The following is a 25,865-nucleotide window of genomic DNA, read 5'->3' as shown; positions in this document are numbered from 1 at the left end:
AAGAATAAAAGACAGTAATGTCACATCATGCTTGCCTCCTCCTCCATTTAGGAATACTCACAGCAAAGGGCTGCTCTTAGAAAAGGAAAACATACCTTCTGCAGTATCAAGATGTCTCCACTCATGAAATTACAAATTATGTATGAGAGTCATGGTTCTGGATTCTATTTTTAAACCTGACCTTGAGCTGATTTCTACTTGCCTGTACAGAGCTTTTCTTTCTCTTGATCAATTTCACACATTTCCTTACATCTTTTAGCTAAAAGAATTCAAATTATTTGATGGAAACATTCTTGCAAGCCAGCTATTACTCAAGAATGGGTTCTGAAAAGATCTACTAGTTCCCTAGAGGTCATATTTACACTTAAGTGGTTGCAAAGGAAATAGCTGAGGTGGGAGAGGAGAACTTGTGTAAGAGAGAACTTAGTACAGCATCGTTCATTTAACAAAGGCAGATACTCGTACGAAATGTTCCTTGACTAACCAGCTATTTCCTTAGGACTCTGAAATGTCACTGCTTCCTCCTGTGTGTAGAAAGGGCACTGAACTGAAGAAACAGGTGCATAGTTTTGAGTCCAAGTGGGTTCTAGTCCTGATTCTTCCTGGGTATAACTCTGCATAATCATTTCATGGCTCTGCTTCGGCTGTTTTCAGTTGAATGGGAAAATAAAAACATACGCCCTACTTCACACAGTAGCTATGAGGCATAACTGTGCAACTTGTCTTAAATATAGTAGAACGGGCTCTAATAAATGTTAACAAGTCTGTAGAGTATAAAGCACTAAGAACAGTGTTGTTAGTAACATTGTTTCTTCCATGGAAATGAGCCTACTCTTTATTAACACTCATCTTACTGAAAGTCCCAAATACCCAGATTCAAAAGAGAGGGCATGGAATTACATCCCAAGGGGAATAAGAAATTATCTAACATAGGCCAACATCCCCGAAGTGGGGTGTCCTGAGAGAGGCTGGTTTTCATAAGCTTGGTTATATACCAGGACTCTGGCCACGGAGCCTGTTTCTCCCCAAAAATGTCTGTTTTCCTAATAAAGACAATTAAGGACCAACAGGGGCCAATCCTTCCATGACCAAGACCACAGACATAGAAAAGCAATGTTCTGAATAATTCAGAACAGTGGCCGTGCAGGCACAGAGCCAAATGGTAGAGAGAAATGTTCTGGGAGCTTACCTACTTTTTTTTTTTTAATATGTTTTTATTTATTTCAGAGAGAGAGAGATGTCAGTGATGAGAGAGAAGCATTGATCAGCTGCCTCCTGCATGCCCCCTACTAGAGACGGAGCCTGCAACCAGGGCATGTGCCCTAACAGGGAATTGAACTGGTTCATGGTTGTTTAACCACTGAGCCATACCAGCCGGGCCTCTTGTGTTCTTCTTTATTTCTTCCCCATTTCTTCTTGACAAGGTCCACTGGTACACAAAAAGGACATCTCACATCTCTTAATGACAAACACATAAGAATCTATTGATAACTTTGTTGGACTCCGTTACACTATTTAAGAAAGCAAGCATACATGGAGACTGACAGTCAATGTAATGTATTATTTATGGTGTATTTTTTCCTTGCCAAGAATAAGAAGGATCCAGAAAGAGAAAAAATAACAAAACTGGGAGACTGAAATACATACTGCAAGATACATACAAATCTATATATAATCCTCGTGTGCTGAAAGATTTTCTTAACAAAAAGATTGCATTCCAAGTTGCTGCTAGTTTTGATGCAAATGTGGTGTGTACCATGGCCCACAAGCCTATGGCTTCCAGTAGGTAGAGTACAGTCATCACAAGTTACTCTTTGTTCAAGATTTCTACTTCAGAGTTAAGCATGCCTTGGTAGCAATAATTGTTATACTTAGCGCGAGTAACCCAAACCAAGGAAAAGACACCGTGGAAAAATACAAAAGGTTTACTCTACCTAACCTAGCAACTCCTACTGAACAACATGTACCCTGCATATTTACGAGCTGTGGCCCGTGGTTGTGGAAAATTCACTACAGAATTAGAACCAACACTGCGAGTTACACTTAGTATACAGCATGCCTTTCCTGCTCAGAGCAAGACAAATCTGCTACTCGGCAGATCATGAGACCGATGGCCTGGCAGCAGCAACGTGGCAGGATGTTCTTTTTTTAGCCCCCAAATGAAAAATAATAATAATAACATGGTTGACTATCCCGATTAAATTCCAGTCCAATTCAAAACTCATCTTCAGAGCTGTCAGCTAAGAGCATTACTCGGTCTTGCATGCTGTTGAATTCTCTCTGCTGGAGAAAGAAAACAGAAAAGCATTAAAACCCCTTCCGCTACAGAGCCACACTGAGGGACGGGCCCCCTTGAAAAGACACACTCGCGAGTGAACAAAGCCAAAGCGGCAACCCTCGCAGCTAATCCCAAACCACTGGGCACATCCAGACCGTTCGTGCCTCATTAAGCCCCGTGTGCTTTAATAAGCAAATTAGAAAAGCAAAGAATGTTCTGAAATTGAAGAGTTTTTGCTGTAGTTGGTTCCATACCTTTCTTTTGTGCCTTTTGAAGCCATTTCTCCTTCTGCGATTCATCACCTTAATGCTGTAGAGCGCTCCCAGGATGAACAAGGCTCCCGCTATCCCCACTCCTACAGGCACCAGCATCCCGGACATATAGCCAGCCTGCAGAGAGAAGAAAACCACATTAGGACTCTCAACAGACCCCTGCCCTGGGTTTCTCATCTCTGCTGGATGGCAACAGGTTTTTAGACACCGTGAATTCTCCCATCTGCTTCATTATAAAATAAAATAGCATTTAGAATACAGTTACTTTTGGGGGGAGAAGGCAAAGAGAGAGAGGCATGATGGCTATTTTGGGATATTTCCAATACTCAGAAGTATTACCATAAATCAGCCAGACCTACTGGCACCTCCAGCTTTGATTATGCACATTTGTCAACATCAGGTTTGGGTGACAGAAATACTAGTATAATTTGTATTAAAGATGGATGAAGTAAGCTTCTCAGAATGCCAGGACTATTAAAATGCTATAAATTGGAAATGTCAACCTGAGTCAAGCTCTGGGGTGAGATGGGGCTGGGGGAGTGCCCTCTGGGATGCTGTGTTTCCTGGAGGGCAGGAGGAGAGCCTTGACATTGGTGGGCGGCTCTCCCACACTCCTGGTGGCATTACAGCAAGAAAGGAAAGAGAAATGCGCTTGTAAGTGAGTGCAAGGTGCGGGCTCCTGGAAACAAGCGGGACAAGGAGGACCCGCAGAGGAAAGAGGAAGGATGTTAGATGTCGGAGCACAGGGAGCAAAGACAGGGATGAGGAGAAAGTGTGCACAGAGAGTGGACGGGTTAATCTATATGAAAGGGACAATCTGCCCAGTGGACAAGACCAAAGTTGGGGTTGGGAGGGAATTCTGAGTGTCCCCAGCCCCAAAGAAAGGAAGTGGCAGAGAAGGGCATAAAGATTTCTGCCAATAACAATGGTGCCTCCATCAGCAGATGAGGGGATTAAAAAACTGTGCTTCATTTACACAATGGGATACTACGCTGCAGTAAAAAAGAAAGAATTCTTACCATTTGCAACAGCATGGATGGAACTGGAGAGCATTATGCTAAGTGAAATAAGCCAGCCAGAGAAAGATAAATATCACATGATCTCACTCATTTATGGAATATAAGGAACAACATAAACTGATGAACAAAAACAGATCCAGAGACAGAGAAGCATCGATCAGACCGTCAAACCTCAGAGGGAAGGTAGGGGAGGGTGGGGGAAAGGGGGAGAGATCAACCAAAGGACTTGTATGCATGCATATAGGCCTAACCAATGGACACAGACAACAGGGGGGTGAGGGCATGAGTGGGGAGTCGGGGGGGTGGTAATGGGGGGGATAAGGATATATATGTAATACCTTAATCAATAAAGAAATAAAAAAATAAAACAAAATTCCTCATTAAAAATAATAATAATAATAATAATGGTGCCTCCGAAAGTGCCTGCAGGTATCAAACCCATGCATGTCTCCAATGTCCCCAGGGTGTCACTGTGGAGACCTCAGTCCTAAGAAAGCAACGTGATCTCCACACATCCCTGGGCTTGGGTAAGTAGCTCCAGACCTACCCAAGCTCAGGGTAAGGCCATCACAGTAAGGGTGCTCCCTGCATCTTGGCCAATGAGACACCCAAGGGCTAGAGGAGGGTTACTAACTAGAGCCCTTTCACGGGGGAACATGACACTAGTCTGCCTCCCAAGAAGGCCCTTTCTAGAAGCTACCCAGACAAAATACATGAACAATTTAAAACTTTTAAGCTGTAATACGTACATCAGATAGGCACTATTTTAAGGGGGAACTATGAGTCTACTCATCTATTTGACTATTTCTCCAATTTCTAATACAGCACAATTTTCAGTATTTTTCAGAAGAAGCCAAGAACAGAGAGAGAGGGAGAACAAAAGTTTTCTAAAAAGTGCTGAAATATGCAGTCGGTGACATTTCCCCAACATTTTTAGGAGTAAGTGAAAGGAACAGACAAGGCTTTGCAAAAGTGCACCCCCTTCTGCACAGCTGGCTCGCTCCCTGGTTCTGCTTCCCACAGTCTTGACTTAGGGCAGAATATAAAAATGTCTCCATTGATTTGAGAACAATGGCATTGTTCACCAGCATACTAAGAGTTTCTTCTTAGAGAAACAAAGCCCAGTCATTTTTCAACAAATCACTATGCTTTGCATGAACCCAAACTTTTTTTAAAGTTCTTCCAGGTCTACTTTAAAAACTTCATAATTTTCCATGCAGGAAAATATTGAAAATTTTGGGACTCTCACCACAACTGTGAATTTTTTTTTTTAAATGACCATTCCCAATGCATGGAAACATATGTACATGTTGAAACATGATCAACGTTAAGCACAAGAATTAGACTTTACATTCAAAGGATGATATCTGAGCTTTTGGAAGTTCAGCTTGATTAACTTCTCTGTGTGGGTCTCCTTAAGTACGCAACTTAACCCCAATTACAAGATGGGAATAAAGCAACCTATCCCTTTTCAAACCCGGCTAATTGAAAATAAGCTCTCCTTTTAGAAATGTCCATAACTTGTTTCCTGCAGAAATGAAGACAAATACGATAAATGCACATAAATTCTAAGTGATCACTTCTGCCCAGTACCTTTTCTCTGTTCAAAATTATTGCTTGTATATGTGCCTGTACATGTAACACCCTGAGGACACAACTGCACTGTGTATGTTCCAGCTGAGAACACATAACTTGAATCTAATCACAAGGAAATAGTAAAAAACTAAAGTGAAAGATATTCTTATTTTTTTAAAAAAGGACTATATTCTTTTTCTTTAAATTTAAATATATATTTTTTATTGATATTAAAGAGAGGAAGGGAGAGAGAGAGAGAGAGAGAGAGAGAGAGAGAGAGAGAGAGAGAGAAACACCGATTTGTTGTTCCACTCATTCATGCATTCATTGGTTGTTCATTGTTTGTGCCCTGATTGGGGATCAAACCCACAACCCTGGTGCATTGGGACAATGCTCCAACCAATTAAGCTACCCGGCCAGAGCAAAAAGGACTATATTCTTAAAACAAGTTAGTGTCATAGACAAAAGATGGCTATAAAAAATATTTCAGATTGAAGGAAACTTCAGAATCATGACAACTAGATTCTGTACTGAAGGAGAAAACTGTTTTTATAGAGAACATTTTGGATTTATTGAAGGAACTAAAATATGGGTGCCAGATTAGATAAAAGTACTTCAGTGATGTTAAAGTACTCAAACTGATAACTGTATATGTGGGCTAACAGAATGTTCCTATTCGCAAGAAATACATACTGATGTACTCAAGATACAAGCACCATGATGTATGTATGTTTTCCTCAAATGGTTTACAATGGGGAGACAGATTTTAACTTGGCTACCTATTGATATATTTTCAACATCTACATTGTGCCAGCAAATAATAAAGCAAATGAGGTAAAATGTTAACAAGCAGATCAGGTAAAAAGTAGAGATTCTTTGCAATATCCTTGTTCTTTTTTGTAAATTTGACATTATTTTCCAATAAAGTTTTACCTTTTTAAATAGATTGTAAGCCGAAATAGTACTAGACACAGTTGGTTTGTGCTTGTTTTACATTTGTGAGAAAGGTACCCTTCCTTAGGATAATGTATTTGCTCAAAAACATCTGTCTTCAAGAAAGCCATGAAAAAACCAAGTGATACACCATACTGACAGTGCTCTTAGGATTTCTCTGCAACAGTGGCTGTCAACTTGAGCATGCATCAGAGTCACCTTCAAGATTTGTCCAAATACAGATTGTTGGGCTCCATTCCCAGAGTTTGCAACTCATGGTGCCTGAGATTTTGCATTTCTAACAAGCTCCTCGGTGATGCTAATGCTGCTGCTCCAGGCACACATGAGAAGCACTGCTATGAAGTATAGTCTGGGGCTTCCCTTTTCTGGACAATTTCCTAAAGCTAGAAGAAACAGAATGAATGGTCTTGGTGACATAACAACAGAGCTGGTCTTTAGAACATAACTATGCATCTTCAGTTTTGAGAAGCAATTTAAATGTTGAAAAGTATATCAATAGGTAGCCAAGTTAGGATTTGCCTAACAAGCACCACTAACTTGGACATTAACTAGGAAGGTTAATGATGGAAAGAGAATAAGAGCTGTACCTGAATATCTATTTGCCCTTTCTTCTAGAGCAATAGCACTTCCAGTTTGAGCTGGGTACAGAACAATGATGACATCTTCCTGCTTCCGTGCAGTTGGGTATGACCATGTGATAAGTCTAACTAAGAGATGACACGTTAGTGGCACATGTAACTTCCAGGACATGCTCTTTAAGAGGGGAGGAGAGCCTTTAGCCACCACCCCCCACCCCCATTTTTTTTCTGCACAGCAAAAGAAACCATCAACAAAACAACAAGAAAGCCCACTGCATGGGAGAACATATTTGCCAATGTTATCACCGATAAGGGTTTAATCTCCAACAATTATAGGGAACTCATACAACTTAACAAAAAGAAGATAAACAATCTAATCAAGAAATGGGCAAAGGACCTAAATAGACACCTTTCAAAAGAGGACATTCAGAAAGCCAAGAGACATATGAAAACATGCTCAAAGTCACTAATCATCCGAGAGATGCAAATCAAAACAACAATGAGGTATCATCTCACACCTGTCAGAATGGCTATCATCAACAAATCAACAAACGACAAGTGCTGGAGAGGATGTGGAGAAAAGGGAACACTCGTGCATTGCTGGTGGGAATGCAGACTGGTGCAGCCACTATGGAAGACAGTATGGAGTTTCCTCAAAAAGTTAAAAATGGAACTCCCATTTGACCCTGTGATCCCACTTCTAGGAATATATCCCAAGAAACCAGAAACACCAATCAGAAAGGATATATGCATCCCTATGTTCATAGCAGCACAATTTACCATAGCGAAGTTCTGGAAACAGTCTAAGTGCCCATCAGTAGATGAATGAATTAGAAAACTGTGGTACATCTACACGAAGGAATACTATGCTGCTGTAAAAAGGAAGGAACTCTTATCATTTGCAACAGCATAGATGGAACTGGAGAGCATTATGCTAAGTGAAATAAGCCAGTCAATGAAAGAAAAATACCACATGATCTCACTCACTCATGGATAATAAAGACCATTATAAACTTATGAACAAAAATAGACACAGAGGCAGAGCAGCCTCGAACAGACTATCAAACTACAGCCGGAAGGCCGGGGAGGGTTGGGGGGCAGGGTGGGTAAGAGATCAACCGAAGGACTTATATGCATGCATATAAGCATAACCAATGGACATAAGACACTGGGGGGTAGGGGAGGCCGGGGGATTGTCAAGGGGGGGAAAAAGGAGACATATGTAATACCCTTTGTAATACTTTAAGCAAAATCTATATATATATTTTAAAAAAGAGGGGAGGAGAACCTTTAGCCACCCCCCCCCCCACCCCATTTTAAAAGGGGAGGAATGTCTTAACCTCTCCTTTCCTCCTTTCTTCTGGCTAGAATATGGATTTAGCTAAGTTGAAACTGCCATCGAGGGCCATGAGATGACCTTGAAAATGAAGGTCAGAATGTGGAGCATCAAATAGAAGGAGCCTGAGCCTTCACAGTGTTGCTTCCCATTAACCCTTGACTCCTACCTCCAGACTCATAGATAGGATACAAACTTCTATCTGGGCTAAGCCATTGTCATTGGAGGTTGGTTATCTGTCACTCACAGCTGATCTTAATCCCAGCTAATAAACAAACAATGACAACAAAAATAGGTAACAACAATGACAACAACTTTTAAAAACATCACCCTTTCAAGAGCCCAGCTAACTAACAGGGAAACCAATATTGGGAACAATTAAATGAAACCAAACTGAGAAGTTTAGTCCTGGGTTGGCTGAAGAGCCAGTTAAATATGTAGTTTAGTTTTCAGTTCTAAGATGTTCTGTGACTTTCTTCAAAGAGGCAATGGTTTTGTTCTTAAATAGCTTCTGAAGATAATGACTAATAAGACTTTTATAGGTGATAACTAGCTAGATGAAGAGAGAGAGGAAGGGAGGGAGTGAGGAAGAGCTACATATATATGTATGTGTATACATATGAATGTATATATCAAGTAAGTGCATAATATTTCTCGTGGAGGAGGAGATATATGGGGAAGATTAGAGTGAGTCCCTTCAAAATATGAAGATATAAGGCATTAAATAAGTCAACCATGGTGGGAGTCTCAACTATTTTTCTTCCAATTTTTTTAAAATTAAGACATAGTTGAAACAATTACTATGAAAAAAAAATGAATAGAGGGCTAAAATTTTTCAAAATAACCCAGAAAACTAAAGTCCATACATAAACTGATTTCTCTTGGCGAAAAGGACCAGGGAAGGTGCCAGGCCTCTGGGACAAGATCAGAAGGAAGTGCTCACAAGAATAAAACATATGGTCTTTGTCTACAGCTGCACAGATTTGTAACTGGAGTGGCAAAGCTATATATACATACAGGTAAGAAATTTTGCAATATCCAACTTCAAAACAGGCTACATGCCAACATTTGTTTTCTTAAGTCTATTTTTTGTCCACTCTTGTAACTCAGAATACTTTCTATAGAAACAATGATATATGGATTCCTAAATAAACTACCAGCGCCTGTTTACTTCTCATTGCATATTTTTCCCTGAAAAATAACAAGAAGCACTACCAATGTAAATACATACAGCTCTAAACTTGTGAACTTTTCTTCCCGCAAAATCTTGTTCATCTTACCTGATCAACCTCCCTTAGACAATTGGACCCTGTGTTACAAATGCCAAAATGGCCTCTACTAAACTCAAGAGGCTTAACATTTTTCAACATCCCTTCTAATATTTATAAACACAAATAGTCTCATTCTCAAAAACTATATTTGCTAAATTTTACTGAAAGGCAGGAAAATAATAGTGAGAATTAACATAATTTATCATGATAATCACAATTAGTTTTATTCTTTAACACTGAGCTATAGCAAAATAAATATTAACCATTCAAATATGGAGAAAATTGACCCCAAGTAATAAAAAAGATATGGAATGCCATCAACAGAAGTATATTCTAAGATAAGCAAATTAGAGGTAACTCAATATCTGGCAGTTGATAATATTTTCATTTAACTAAACCCCCAGTTAAATCTGAGCTGGGCTATGGTAATGGGATCTGACGCAGGCTACAGCAAGGAATTCAAGACGCCATCAGTATTTTCACGGGAAATTCCAATTTAAAATTACAAAGTAACCAAAAATGAAAACGTGGGCAGTGTTGAAAACCAAAAGAAAATGAAAAACATGAACCTGGAAGGAAGTTAATATTGTCAACCACTAAGTGGATGGCAGAATTAAAGCAAGAGAGGAAAATATTTTTCTATATTGGCCATTCCAGCTCATTACCGTTTAGTAAGTAGTGGCACTGTGATGGACTACATAAAATTGGGTTTAAAAAGAGTGGTCAGGTATCCAGGTGTTTTTGGGCCACCCCCCACTATAGTTTAAAGGTGCCCATTCCATCTTAAACTTTTATTCTTAAATCAAGTCTGCCCATGGGTCAGAAGAATCAGTGCCTTCCAAAAGCCAAGATATTTCTTCCTCATAAGGGAAGATCAGGCTTACCATAAAAGAGCCTTGCATTGGGACCAGAAATGCCCAATTGCATGGGATTACAGTCCTGAAATTCCGTGGAAGGAACTCCACCTTGATACGTTGACAATGGTATTGAGTTGAGCATGCCTCTTATATAACACTCCTTAGAGCACCATTCACTCTTAAGGCAACATCTGGTATGCTCAATCATCAGATGTTGCCTTAAGAATGAATGCTGGCCCTAGCCAGCTTGGCTCAGTGGCTAGAGCGTCAGCCCGCAGACTGAAGGTCTCCAGGTTTAATTCTGGTCAAGGGCACATACCTCGGTTGCAGGCTTGATCCTGGGCCCTGGTCAGTATGCATGCTAGAGGCAACCAGTTGATGTCTCTCTCTCTCTGTTTCTCCCCCTTCTTTCCACTCTCTCTAACAATCAATGGAAAAATATCCTGGGGTGAAGATTAACAAAGAAAGAAAAAAAAAAAAAAGCATGAATGGTGCTCCAAAGAGTGTTATACAAGAAGAAACTTATAAGGAAGACCTTTTCTGCTCAGTCCTGAATCTCTGCATAGGTTATCAGAATCAGGATAATGAATTAAAGCTCCATTACTTTGAAGTATTTGTATCTGCCAAAGCCATGTCCTCGAAGGTAAATCTGAAGGAAGAAAATACTTCTCTTACCTTGTCTTTTAGTTTTTCCATCCAGCTTCTCACTAGGGAAAATAAGAGAATAAAATGTAAACAACCATCATTTTACTTATATTTCATTGTGTTAATTCGATAACATTTAAATAGCATTAAGTTAATCTGATATGATATTTTATTGTATGAAATACAGTAAAAGAGTCAACAGTATTCACATAAGGACAGAATAGCCTGGCTCTCAATTCTCATTTATTTAAAAAAAAAAAAAAAAAAAAAAAAAAAAAAAAAAAAAGGGCGACAGGAAGCACATTGTTAGATGAACAGAGAATATTTTGGTTTGCTAAATGTATTTTTTTTTATTATAAAATGCCTTGGAGGGAGGTCTAAGGAAGGAGAGAGGAAATCACCTTTAAAATATCAAGTTCATTTCTTATCTGACATTTTCTCCTGAGCTGCATTCTTCATTGTTTTCCGTTTTTAAGTTCACTGGGAATGCTACATTTGAATCAATGTCAGAGCAGAGTAAGGTAGGAAGTGGCCAGGGGCAGGGCAGGCTGGCCCAGCACTGGCTCCAAAGCGAAGCACTGGCTTTCCCATTTGAAGAAAAACCTGACCAAAGGTGAGGGAACAGAAAGTACTTCTGAAATATATCTAGCTTGCAAAATGTGCCATTCCATCACAACTTAAGCACTAAGAAAAAAATAAAAGCAATAATTAGGTAATATTTATAAAAGGCGACTGGAAGGGATTACATCCACCATGAAATGTTTTACAGACCACTCTTAAACCATTTGGAATTACATGTACCAAGAATAGAAGGAAGCATCAGTCAAAATGAAGACATGTTAGAATGACCATGTAAAGAGTAGTTTAAAGTTAGTGGTGGGATTTTTCATCCTCACCTGACTTTTAAAGCTATAAAACTGAATGAAAATTCATTTTTAAAAAGCATCAAAAAGGAGAAAACAAGACAAATACAGCCTCATTTTACATATTCACAAGCACTGGCGATTAACACCCAGACATCTTTGCAGGGAGCATTATTCTCCTCATCATACCAGGTAAATTCCCCAGTTTCCCCACCCGAGGCGTGTTCCACACAGCATCTGGGAGAATTCCCAGCAGCAAGGAGCCCCAGCAATAATCCACTCAGGAACACCCCCTTTACTGGCGCTCCACTCACCCGTCTCACTGAAAACTTGGGCAGTGTTGAAAACCAAAAGAAAATGAAAAATATGAACCTGGGAGGAAGTTAATATTGTCACTCACTTCCTCCCAGTTTGCTTTTAGGGAAAAGTCAAACTAAGATACTCGTCTAATTCTGCCACCATAGGCAGGTGTTCCCTTTGCCGGGCCAATTTTATTTCTTTAAAAAAAGAATGTTAACTTTATTTATGAACATGTGATTTGTGTTTATACACATGCTAATAAACCAAAAGGAAAGAACTGTTTTCAAGAAATAAAACTTCATCTGAATTAGTTTAAATACTATATAAAATGTACTTTATACAAAATGTGTTACATTAATTTTATTTATTTTGTACATTAAAACAAGCTCTTAGAATGAGCAGAAGGAGCAAGGAAGGTAGGCGAGCTGGCCAAGCTCAAGGCAGATGCCATCTCTATTTATCTAAGTTAATTTTAACTGAAGGACTAAGGGCTACCTGAATTTGTAAAATACACCCTTTCCATATAGCATTGTATAAGATGTATTTCATAGGTGGTTCCACTTAACTCACATTCAATTTTGAAAAGGTTATAAATACAGTTTCTTTAATAATCAAATTTTCATTTATACCTTTAATAAGGTAGGAAACTTTATTTTTATCTTAATCAGTGAAAAGAGAAATGTATGTTCCACCTAAATAAATAATAAAATATCAGAGCATAGTCTTTTGCTCAAAGCATACATAACTAAATTTCAATTACAGTATTTCTACAGTATCAATAAATAAATGGAGACCAGCTCTTATTCTTCCTTGTTATTTATAATCATAAGTGCCTCTTTTAGCCCAAGAAACAGACAAAGCTATTTTCCAATTTACATAATTACACTTAAGAATAATAAAACTTACCAAGTTTTAAATATTGTTTGCATGTTTTTTAAAGGAACTTGAGTTTTTCCAGCTTTGGATTAGTCTCTAATGATGCTAAATTTACCTGCTTTAAAATCACACAGAAACCCTATCTATAATCATCTGCTCTTCACATAATTACAGAACAGCAAGATCCCGATGAATAGAATGACCTACTTCTCTGCATAGGGCTAAGTAGCAGTAATCATGCATCTAAGAAGCAATTAATTCTGAAGGCTCTGCACTAATATTCACAGAGAAGGGTGCGAGAAGCCGATACCCTAATCTCAAGTTTCAAGTAACATTAAGTAGATATTTCGTTAACTGCAAGCTAAGAATGATACTAGATACCTACTGGGAAGATGCAGTTGAGTACAGGACTTTCTCTTTGCATCTTCCCAGTAGGTATCTAGTTATGAACTTCAACCAAATGGCAATACAGGGTGCATAAATGAAGAAGTGTGTGTTTCTTTCTCTTCCCCAAAAGAGAACCATGGTATCCACTATTGCTCACCGAGGGAAAAACAATTTGTCACTATTCCTCCTCTTTACCTGATGATGAGAAAAAAATGAAAACAAAAAGTCACTGTGCTTTGCATAAGACATCCTTGAAAATTCTGTTGAGCACTGAAGTTTCTGGTCTCACTTTTACACTCCCCAGCATCAAATCCACACCCAGGGGACCTGAAATTCATCCCAACTCACCATGACAGGTCTCTCTTCACATTTGCACTACCCAATTTTCAATTGACTGGTGAAAAAGAAAAAAGTTTAGTATTCAGGCTTTATTTTTAATAGAAAGTTTACTGTTTCCTGAAGTGCAATATTATGAGGCTCCCAGTGCAAGGTCAAGTCTGTGAGTTGCTTGCCAGATCCACTGAATCTACATTTTGTCATCTCATGTGAGGCTTTAACAACCATAAAAGCCCATCAGCCCTAGCTTCAGTCTTCCATTATCAATTTTATGTAAAGTTATAGACCACTTCAGCTTTAAGACAGGTCCTCACACACCCCTCTTCTTTATATAAATTTTGGGGCTTTCACCGATAAACGTCATGGCTTGATTGTAGGATGAGGCAAAGAGAAGCCTGGCAATTGACTAGGTAAGTGTGAAATCTCGTATTCACTGATGACCTTTATCTAAGCTTTCTGACATGATTCTACATAATCTACATAAAGCTCCCACTTCCCTAGTGTCATGGCTCGGCCAACTGATGAAATGAGTGAGTCCTAGAGTGGTTTCCAAGGCAGTTTCAGGGTTTGCTTTCCAAAGTTCAAATGACCAGTTTATAATGTGTCACTCCTCATAATAAATAATGGGCAAATAGCTAGCTGTATGCACTCTCAAGAGAAACTAGGGCAAATCTTTGGTTAAGAGCTCCTGAGAATTGCAGTTAACACTCGAAGACAGAGCTTTTCTGCCATCTAAATGGATTACTTCAAAGGTAAGTTAGAGTGCAGGCAGCTCTGGTGGGGTGGAAATTGTTGGCAGGGGAGGGATTCAGCAAGAGGTTGGGGGGCACTCATGGATATGGACAACAGTGTGGTGATTGTGGGGTGGAGGGAATGGGTGGAAGTGGAAGAGGGTATAGAAGGGATAAATGGTGATGGGAAAATTTTTTTTTAAATAGACAGTTCAATTCCTGGTCAGGGCATATGCCCAGTGTGGGGCATGCAGGAGGCAGCCAGTTAATGATACTCTCTCATTACTGATGTTTCTATCTCTCTTTCTCCCTCTCCCTTCCTCTCTCTGAAATCAATAGAAACATATTTTTTAAAAAATAAAATGTGCAATCATTGTAAAAAACAATTTGGCAGTTCCTCCAAAAATTAACTATAAAATTACCATATAACCCCACAATTCCACTCTTAGGTATATATACTCCAAAAATTGAAAGCAGGTCCTTAAACAAATATTTGTCCCATTATGTTCACAACAACACTATTCACAATAGCCAAAAGGTGGACACAATCCAAATGTCTGTCAACAAATGAATGGATTTTTAAAATGTGGTATATACATATAATTATACTAGAGGCCTGGTTCACCAATGCATGCATGGGTGGGATTCGGCTGGCCTGCCCTGATCAGGGCTGATCGGGGGCCAGGCCAGCAGGGGGGAAGGGCCACAGGAGGTTGGCCAGCCAGCCCCGCCACCGATCAGGCCAGTTGGCCGGCTGCAGTGTGCGTCATAGCGACTGGTTATTCCGCTGGTTCTGGTTGTTCTGTTGTTCTGGTCATTCCAGTTACTTGGCATATAATATAATATAATATAATATAATATAATATAATATAATATATATAATAAATATAATATATATTATATAATATATATATTATACACACACACAATGGAATATCACTAAGCTTTAAAAAGGAATGAAGTAGTGATACTTGCTACAACATAGATGAACCTTGAAAACACTATGCTAAGTGAAAGAACACGAGGTACTATGTGAACCCTCCTGGAAGCTGGGTAGATGCCACAGAGAACAGAAAGGATGGGATTCATATTCCAACCACACATACTCAACTCATTGTGCCTCAGGCCACATGTGACAGCCACCTGCTGCACTCCCTATTGGAGCAAACACCCAAGTCAGCCTGCCTGGCTGATTAGAAAACAGGAGTTTCTTCTTATTGAAACATACAAAATATAACATTTTGCACTTAGATTATTTCTCTGGAGTAATCATAAAATGTATAATGTCTACTGACAGGCAAGAAACAGAGGAACCAGGAGCAAAGTCTTACTTAGGTTTCTTACTTGATATGTTTTTATTTAATTAGAAGAAGAATCCAATATATATTAGTATTTAATAGGTACCAAGTATTGTGTCAGGAAATATCTATGAAGGCTTATATATTTATAAATTAAAATTAAGACTGCAGTTATGTTTAAAAGAGAGGAGGAGAAATTGAATTGCATTTTTTTCAGCAGACATAATTAAACCCCAAAGCTCTGAGCATCGATTAGACACTAGAAATAAAATGTGATTATCCCAGAGACTCATTTCCACGCAAACACTTTTATGAGTTATTTAACTGCGCATGGCCGTGAATTAGCCGTCAACCAAAATGGATTTGTTTTTACCTAGTAACAAACCTTGAACCCACTTATGAGTTACTTATGAAGAAGCAGCCAGAGAGCTTTCATTGAATTGCAAGATAACCATCTACATTATTAATAAGTTTATTTTCTTCTTAATGTAGAAGTCAAAGGCCATCCATGCTAGGTGACAAATGTACACCAAGAGAGCCTAAGCAAACAACATCCACTTCTCCATGGCCCAGCATCACGGAGAAACAGTGTTCCAAGATGTGTGTGAGGTTTTCTGTTCACGCAGAGCATCTTCAATAGACTTCACAGAGAACTACAGCTACGGTGAACATCTGAACTCTAAGAGAGATGCTTCCAACATTTTAATGCAGTTTACGATATACTAACAAAATGAAAGTCAAGACCCAGTCATTTACACAGAGCCCAAAAGAAATCAAAGAATACTCTTCCCTGTCACTGTTTTCTCCCACCACATATTTCATAAGGAAGCTGCCATCATGGTTCATCTTAGTACCACAAGAGCCCCTGCTTAAAACTCCTTTAAAGCTTCCTATTGCCGTGGGGGGCCGGGGGTGGGGGGACCTCTAAACCTCTTCACATGGCTTACAAGGTCTGCATGATTTCAGTTCTCACAACAAGCTCAGTGCACCTCTCTCTAACTTCTGTCTCCACCTCCTCTTCTCCCAACTCACTCCTACTCACTCTCTAGGGCACTATTCAGGGAGGTCTGCTCTGACCCCTAGACTAGCTCCCCCTCCTGGAGCACCCAGAGCACCGTGTTGTTCTCATATTGTTAATATCACCTGCCACATGTAATAGGATCATGATTGTCCTGATTTAATGAGTGTCTTGCCTATTAGCCAATTCAACTCTCTGAGGTAGAGAAGATGTCTGTCTTGCTCACTGATGCAGCTCCAGCAACACAGAGCCTGGCCCAGGGTGGGGACACTCTCTGTTGAACTAATGACTCATCTTCCATTACAGCACATTCTTATAAGGACTGGGGCCAAGCGTACACATGTGGAGCCAGGTAAAGGACAACCAAGCTAATATATCTAATATGAATACTATCTGTAGGAAGGGTTCTTAACCATTTTTGTGCAATGGACCCCTCTGCCAATAAAGACTATGGACTCCTTCTTGGAGTAATGTTTATAAAAAATCATAAAATGCAAAAGAAACCATTATATTTAAATTCCACTATCAACCCTGGCCAGTCTGGCTCAATGGGAGGCAATCAATCGATATGTCTCTCTCATATCCATGTTTCTCTTTTTCTCTCTCTCTCTCTCTTTCTCTCTCCCTACACCCTCCTTCCTTCCCTTCCTCCCTTCTACTCTCTCTAGAAATGAATGGAAAAAATATCCTTGGGTGAGGATTAAATTCCATTATCAAGTTATTTTTAAATTTGTGATACTATCCTATCTAATAAAAGAGAAACATGGTAATTAGCGTACAACCGCTACCCTTCCCATTGGCTAATCAGGGCGATATGCAAATTAACTGCCAGCCAAGATGGCGGCCGGCAGCCAGGCAGCTTAAAGCGAACATGAGGCTTGCTTGCTTCAGTGACGGAGAACTCCAATGTTCTCCGCCTGCCGCTGCCGGCCTCTGAGCTGCAACTCTAAGCAACTATGTTACAAATATAGAAGCTAAACAAAACCCCAGAAACCTGCTTTAGTCGGCTAGGCTTCAGCCAGCAGGATTGCAACATTGTTTCAAATACAGAAGGTAAACAAAGGCAAGAAACCTGCTTTCAGCAGCGGAGGCCTAAGAGCTGGAGCCAAGCCTCAGAGATAAAGCTGGCCCAGAAGAAAAAAATAAAATAAAAAAAGGAGCGGTTGGGAGCTTCAGTTACCCGCCAGCCTGAAAACAGCCCTCAGCCCCTCACCCAGGCTGGCCAGGCACCCCAGCGGGACCCCCACCCTGATCCAGGACATCCTTCAGGGAAAACCAGCCAGCCCCCACCCATGCACCAGGCCTCTATCCTATATAGTAAAAGGGTAATATGCCTCCCGGCACCAGGATCAGTGTGACAGGGGGCGGGCCCACAACCTCCCTATCCGCCCTGCTCTGTTCGTGACAGGGGCGGTGCCCCAACTCCCCAATCGGCCCTGGTCTGAGCCCGACCAGGGGCTGCACCTAGGGATTGGGCCTGCCCTCCGCCACCCGGGAGCAGGCCTAAGCCAGCAGGTCGTTATCTCCCGAGGGGTCCCAGACTGCGAGAGGGCACAGGCCGGGCTGAGGGACCCCCCTCCCCCGAGTGCACACATTTTTGTGCACCGGGCCTCTAGTTAATAAATAAGCCTTTTTACTCCCTCCTAAAATGAGAAGGTCTAGTGGCAGGTCTAATCACTACCCTAATCCCAAAGTCATGATGGGCATAAGTGACACTGAGATATCTGTGATAACTGTAATGTGAGCGAAAACTGCCTGTACTAGTTGTTGTGAGGAAGATACGCTGCTATTCCTGCTGTGGACACTGGCTACACTTGTTAGACAAAACACTAAAATTCAGTTAGACGTTAGTGAAAATAAGGATGTAATTTTGACCATCCAAGTGACCATCGGAGGGAGACGGCCGTGAAAGCCGCGGAATTGCACTGCTCAGCTCTCCTGCTGTGGAGGAGTATGGGTAGGGATAAGCTTGTTTTACATTGAGAGGAAAACTTATTATCCCTACACAGATGGCCATATGGGGTTAAGACCAAGGACTAGCCTTCCCTTCACCGACTCCCGGATCCATAACCACATCTGTGCAGTGTCCACGTGTTCCCTGGCTGCTCTCAGACATTGACTACCTGAGCATGGTGGGGTGCCAGTGCAGCCCATCCCTCTGGGCCGGGGGCAGGGGAGGAGGGTCCCCCAGTGAGCAGTTTGGGCTCAAAAATTCACAGTCAGCCTGGCCAAATCATTCTCAGAACTGAGCTGTCTTCTGGGTCTTTTCCTACCCAGTCTTTCTTCCTTCCCCCTCTCCTGTTACTGAAGCCAAACCTGCATTGCAGTCAAAGCTCTCCCAACCTCCTCCTGCTCCCTTCCCTTGATCCTCCGGGTGTTTCTCCCATTAAATCTCCCGCACACATAATCCCATCTTGATTCTGCTTCTTAGAGAATCTGAGCACAATTCCTTTTAATAAGGAAAAGAAAATTCTATTTAGCTGAGTTGATTCAAACCTGGTTATTCTGAAGCTTGTTGGGCACACTGTATTTACAACACTTTACCAATATCTACTTCCTGAGTTCAGAAGAGTTTTACAAAGAATTTTTTTTAAAAATAGCTTTCCCATTAACTCTTTGTCAGCTAAAGGAAGGGTCATATAGGGTTAAGACCAAGGACTAGCCTCCCTACACAGATGACAATGGCTCATTAAGGAGCCTGGGACAGAAAGAAGAGGGCTGAGACCTGCAGCCAGCACAAAGACTTGGTTTAAACACTATAATTTGAAGGAGACACAATGTCAACCCTTCAGGACACCCTGCTTCTCCTTCTTGAGAATCCTGACTCAGTACTGTGGGATAGGACTCCTCATACGCAATAAAGAAGTCAATATACTGGATGGGCAGGGGTAACTTAGCATTGCAGAACAGATGCTGAGAAAACAGGGTTAGGACAAGTACATTTTAATCGGGAAGAGGGACAGAGGCTGTTGAGAGCACACTCGCTCCACACAGGACTGCAGGAATAATAACAACCTAAAAGGTACTATTGGAACCAAAATGGGGAACAAGGACACACCAGAAAGGGGACTGGGATAAGCACAGAAATATCAAGATGAGAGAAATAAATACAAATAGGAAGTTTCTAAGAGCTGATGGGAAGAAATGTGTTCTTAACATCCCAACTTGAAACTTGGAACATGTTTTTCCACCGAGACCTCTTCTGGTACATTGGTTAGATTTTCTCGGCTCCTTAGAAAAAATTCTACTTCTGGTAGATTGTGAGCTGAAGAGCTGTTATGGGCTGCCCCAGGGACCTTACCACAACATATAACATGGTTTCTAAGGGATAGCGTCCTTTGCATTTCAATCCATTTTGGGAAAAGAATTCACCCAGAAATACACAACATCCCATGCTTCCCTGCGTAGGAAGAAACATGGTGTTATGGGCTGAATTGTGTCTCCGAAAAAGGCATGATAATATCCTAACCTCCAGTACTTCAGAATGTGACTTAATTAGAAATAGGATGCTTGCTGATGTAATTAGTTTAATTAAAAGGAGGTCATACTGGAGCAGGATGGGCCCTAATCCAATATAAGAAGAGAAGAGAGACACACAGAGATGAGATCGCCGTGAGAAGCAGAGACACTTAGGGAGAATGCCATGTTATGACGGGCTGAGCCTAAAGCGATGCATTTACAACGCCAGGAACACCAAGGCTTCCCCACAGTGCCAGAAGCCAGGAAAGAAGCATTAAACAGACTAGCCCTCAGAGCAGTGGCTCTCAACCTTCTGGCCCTTTAAATGCAGTTCCTCATGTTGTGCCCCAACCATAAAATTATTTTCGTTGCTACTTCATAACTGTAATGTTGCTACTGTTACGAATCGTCATGTAAATATCTGATATGCAGGATGGTCTTAGGCGACCCCTGTGAAAGGGTCGTTCGACCGCCAAAGGGGCCGCGACCCACAGGTTGAGAGCCGCTGCCTTAGAGCCTCAGGCAGGAACCAACCCAGACGAAACCTTGATTTTGACTTCTAGACCCCAGAACCGTGAGAGTGTATATTTCTCTTGTTATAAGCCACCCAGTTTATGGCACTTTGTTCAACGACAGCCCAAGGAAGCTAATATAATAAGCATAGGGCTCCCCACCACAACCCTCCCTTTCTAGACTTCCTGCCTTTGTTACAAATCTCAGTCATGTACCAGGTTTCAAGGGGCTGGACTCCATGCCGAGATGGACAACACTTTTGGGAACTGGATCCCTGGTAGCAAAAATCAGCTTGCTGATGCTCTCTCTCTAAGGACCTGAGTCACCTCCTTGTTCCTCGGGAACAATTTGCACGCTGAGGTAACCTAGTTCAGTCCTGGCCTCAATATATTACACTTAAATTGTACTTTTATTCCAAGAACACTTATGAAAATTGCCTCATTAATTCTCATGGCTCTCCTGTACAGAAAGAAAGGGACAAGTACCATTATCGCAACTTTGAAGATGAAGACACTGAATTCTAAGATCCCAGGACTACGAAAAACATTGCGAAGTCATCGACTCCAAAGAGGCCCTAACCTGTTGTTTAGCAGAATCACCTGAGCAACTCAGCAAAAGCACAGGTCCACAGGCTCGGCTCGGCTCAGCAGTCCCAGGACACAGCCCAGGAACATGTATTTCTAACAAGTTCCCCAAGGGATATTTTGCTTAATAACCTGACTAACACAATTTGTGAACTGTCATTTGGGAATCACAGAGTGATGTAGTCTTTCTCAAGTTTTAGAAAGATTATGACATTTGTCAACGATGGACCACATATATGACAATGGTTCCAATGGGTTATAATGAAGCTGGAAAATTCCTATCACCTAGCAACGTCATAGCTGTCATTAATAGAGAGAAATGTTCGTGGTGCTTTATCTGCTTACAAATAAATCTACGGTTGAAAAAAAGAAACAAACCAAGTAAACAACCATGGACATATTTCTGAAATATGACTGAAACCTCCTCAAGAAGAGCCTCAGGCAGGTCCTACAGGAGGTTTTCCAACGAAGGCACTGTTATCATAGGAGACGACAGCTCCATGCATGTGACTATCCCTGAGGACCTCCCATGGGACAAGACATGCAGGCGGGAGACAGTGATACTGATATCCTGACCCTGTGAAAGCCTAGGCTAATGTGTGTGTTTGTGTCTTAGTTTTTAACAAAAATGTTAAAGGAAAAAAAAATAAAAGTTTTTAAAATAGAAAAAAAAAGCTTATAGACTAAGGATATAAAGAAAGAAAATAGTTTTTGTAATAGCTGTACAATGTGTTTGTGTTTTAAGCTGTGTTATTATAAAAAAGTTAAAAAAAATTTAAGTTTATGAACTAAAAACATCACAGTAGCTAAGTTTAATTTATTATTGAATATTGTTAATAAATTTAGTGTAGCCTAAGCGTTCAGTGTTTATAAAGTCTACAGTCATGTACGGTGGTATCCTAGGCCTTCACATTCACTCAACACTAACTCACTGACTCACCCAGAGCAGCTTCCTGTCCGGCAAACTCCATTTATACTAAGTGCCCTGTACAGATGTATCAGATGTATCATTTTTTACCTTTTATACTGTATTTCACTATGCCTTTTCTATGCTTAGGTATGTTGGATACACAAATACTTGCCACTGTATTATTACTGCCCACAGTGTTCAGTATAGTAACATGTTGTGCAGGTGGTAGCGTAGGAGCTATAGGCTATAGCATGTAGCCTAGGTGTGCAGTAGGCTATGCCGCCTAGGTCTGTGTGAGTGCATGCTATGACCTCAGAATGAAGAAATCACCTAATGATGCATTTCTCAGATTAAATCCTCATCATAAGCGACACACGACTGTGTATGAACAGATCCCTTTTACAAGATTAAATTTCTATTAATCTTCCGGTACTAATAAATTATTTTTATTATAATATTACTTTAAAAATACAACCGTAGAATAAAATAGAACCTGAGGCACAAAAACATGGAACAGACTGATGAATCTCAGAGGAAAGGGAAGAGGGGGGAGGGAAGAGATGAACCAAAGAACTTATATGCATACATGCATTACCCATGGACACAGACAATAGGGTGGTAAAGGCCTGGGGTAGGGCGGGATCCAGGTGGAAGGGAGCAATAGGAGCGGGTGGGATACTCTCAACAATAAAGATTTTTTTAAAATACAACCCTAGCCCTGGCTGGTTTGGCTCAGTGGATGGAGCATCGGCCTGCGGCCTGAAGGATCCCAGGTTCAATTCTGGTCAATGGCATGTACCTTGGTTGTGGGCACATCCCCAGTTGGGAGTGTGTAGGAGGCAGCTGATGGATATTTCTCTCTCATTGATGTTTCTAATTCTCTATCCCTCTCCCTTCCTCTCTATAAAAACAATAATAAAATATATTTTTAAAAAATAAATAAAAATAAAAAAAATAAAATACAACCCTAAACCTAGATTTTTTTTAAGTCACCTAATTATGATAGCTCTTTTATATGACCATAAAACCAGAACAAATTTTAAAATTAAATAGCATCTCAATCAAATCTAAATTGACACCAGCAGGTTCTATAGGACAGCTACAGGACTTTAGATGATCTTTCACTGCTGGAAGACCACATGGCAGGCTCAGGCCACATGTGCTCCCGGAAACTCCATTCCCACAGCTCTTTCCTCCAACAACCACAGACAGGTCTGCCTTCCCACAGCCTGTCTCAATGTCATGGCCTTTGGTGCGGGAGAACATGATCATCGAACACAACACAAACACAGGCTTTCCAATCACATGGCGTGCTCATCTAAACTATGCTTATCCTAATGTGTTCACATTTTCATCCAAACATGTGCACAAGATTTAAAGTTTCTCATAGTAAATTTGTGGAACTCCCTTTGATAAACCTTGATCTAATCCATCTGCCTTCTTTTGGGTAGTGTCGGAATTCAGTAAATGTGGGTTTCAATTTCTTAGTAGAGTTAACACTATACTGTGCTTACTGTATAGCAAATAAACTGTTCTAAGCCCATTATATAGTGTACAGGATGATGTTTACCTTTTAGCAATCATGAAAGGCAGGTTCAACCAGTAGCTCCATTGCGCAGATGAGAGAACTGAGCAAGAGAGGGTACGTGATTTGCCCAAGATCACACAGCTCCGAGTGGCAGACCTGGGAACTGAGCCCAGGGAGTCTAGCTCCAGAACCAGAGCTCTTCACCACTAAATACAAACACTTGCCAAGTGATGGATTCACATCCCAAGATTAATGGTAGAATCTGGCTTCTCTCTGCTCCCAGCAAGCGGGACTCCGAGGCAATGGATCCAGGCCAGCATGAGTTGTAGTAATTAGAAGCTTGGGGAGGGGTGGGAGGTTGTGCGGCATAGCGCTAGGAAAAAAAGGGCCTTAGGGACTCACCAAGTCAAAAAGCCAGGCAAACCACCCAAATAGGCACCCAACCGGAAAAGCTGGGTAAAGTGGAAAAATCCAGGTAGGTATCAATAGGACAGAAACCAAGGAAACCAGATGAGTGAGCAGGTCTGAAGCCGGTGAAACAGAGCTTAGAAATATTCTCTAAGCAGAAAAGAAAAATGCCTGCAGCCCTGAGAGTGACAGGGAGGAAGCTGTTAAAGTTGCCAACTTAGCTCCAATAGAATTCTGCAAAAAGGAACCCCAGTCCTCACAAGATAGATAAAGGTGACACTGAAACCTCTGGAGAGTGAAAATCATAAAAGCTGCCCTGGCTGGGTGGCTCAGTTGGTTGGAGCATCGTCCTGTACACCAAAAGGCTGCAGATTCGATTCCTGGTCAGGGCACATACCTAGGTCATGTGTTTGATTCCCTGTCAGGCACGTACTGGAGTCAACCAATTGATGTTTCTCTCTCCCTTCCTCTCTCTCTAAAATCAATAAAAATATCTACTAGGGTGAGGACATTTTTTTAATCATACAAGCTCATTACAGGAAGAACCCAAGGCTCCATCCTCAGAGACAACTGTATATTTTGTCTTGCCATCTGAACCTTGCTAACTAATACTTACTTCTCACATTCCAAAGATAGAAAGACAGCAAGCTACATGTCATGGGCTCAATCAAAGATGAAGCATGAAGATTAAATGGCTGTACTACTCCAATGAATAGTCTGCTTTTTGAAAACCTTATCTGGATATAATTCATAGGAAGCTACCTAAAAGGAAAACTGGGTTTGTGTGGTGAGGATAAAATATACCTGCAACACTGACCAACATGGCTTTCCTCTCCCCTTCAAATTAGCCAACGTTCGCCTTGGCAGTCAGCACTTCATGCCTGTCTGCTTCTGGAGAAATCTTGCCACTTTTTCTAATAGAAGGGCAATTTTTTTAAGGGAACAGCAACAACAAAATCACAAGAAAAATATGGGAAATGAGAAAGACTGAAAAAAAATGTGAGAGTAAAAGCAAGAGGAGCAACATGAGACTTAGGATGTCTGAAAGCTAGAGAAGGGGGGAGGGGGAGAGGAAAAGAATCTTTAGTGACTGGCATTAAGTAAGAAGAGAGAAAGTAATTGGGCTTTGTGCCCATAGTTAAACCTTTTACTTCAGAGATAAGAAAATCAGCTTTTGATCAATATAGCACTAAGCCTCACTGATGAGAGAAGAAGAAAAAAATGTAAGCAAAATCAAAGAAAAATTGTGCCATAGAGAATAGATGGTCTCTCACTGCTGCAAGATACACTTGTTTCTGAACTATAAAAAAATTGTCATTAACGTAGATACTCACATTTCATTTTTTTTCAGGGGGTGTCTTTCCCAGTCTATGTCAGCAACTAAGTTTTATGTATGATGGTTTGGCACCAAAGGAAGCATCTATTTTATGTTACAAAGTAGAAGAAAAGATGTAGATTCAGAAGAGCCACATGTTTTGAACCTCATGAGCCTAACTAGGTTCTCCGTGCTGGCTCAATTCAACAACTCATTAAGCTTCTTCTATGACATGGCACTTGCTGGAGGTTTGGTACAGAGATGATCAAGATGCAGTCCCTGCCTTCAAGGAGCTTATGTCTCACAGGGAAGACCCCGCAAAAATTAATATCAGGCACGTGGTTAAGTCCCCATGATGGCAAAGATGTCTGTCACAAGTAACGAATAAAGGCATTAATGAAGGAGTGTTTTTACTTCTATGGAAACTCAGGGAGAAACTCGCTTCCCTTTGAGGAGTCTCTAAGTTAATGATAGTGACACGAGGGTGCCATACCCTAGGCTCATCCTTCCCAACAACACAGGCACTTCCACGGCGGCTCAGAAAAAGAGCAACC

At 40.8% G+C, this 25,865-nt stretch overlaps 1 protein-coding gene across 2 annotated transcripts in view; it reads right to left on the bottom strand.

Moving 5' to 3' along the window:
- Positions 1-1,546: 1,546 nt before the first annotated feature.
- ARMH4 (armadillo like helical domain containing 4) overlaps positions 1,547-25,865 on the bottom strand; it is a gene marked incomplete at its 5' end in the record, with an annotated part of 106,707 nt that continues 82,388 nt past the window's right edge. For both annotated transcript variants that reach the window (XM_081103483.1, XM_081103484.1), the window contains 3 exons: positions 1,547-2,283; positions 2,533-2,667; positions 10,816-10,847. In XM_081103483.1, the coding sequence (XP_080959609.1) occupies positions 2,215-2,283; positions 2,533-2,667; positions 10,816-10,847 (236 nt within the window). In that variant the 3' untranslated portion in view covers positions 1,547-2,214. The remainder of the gene's footprint in view (positions 2,284-2,532; positions 2,668-10,815; positions 10,848-25,865) is intronic.

The sequence above is a fragment of the Myotis nattereri genome (assembly GCF_964212035.1).
Source record: "Myotis nattereri genome assembly, chromosome: 1".
NCBI lineage: Eukaryota > Metazoa > Chordata > Mammalia > Chiroptera > Vespertilionidae > Myotis > Myotis nattereri.
This window is presented reverse-complemented; position numbering and strand designations above follow the sequence as displayed.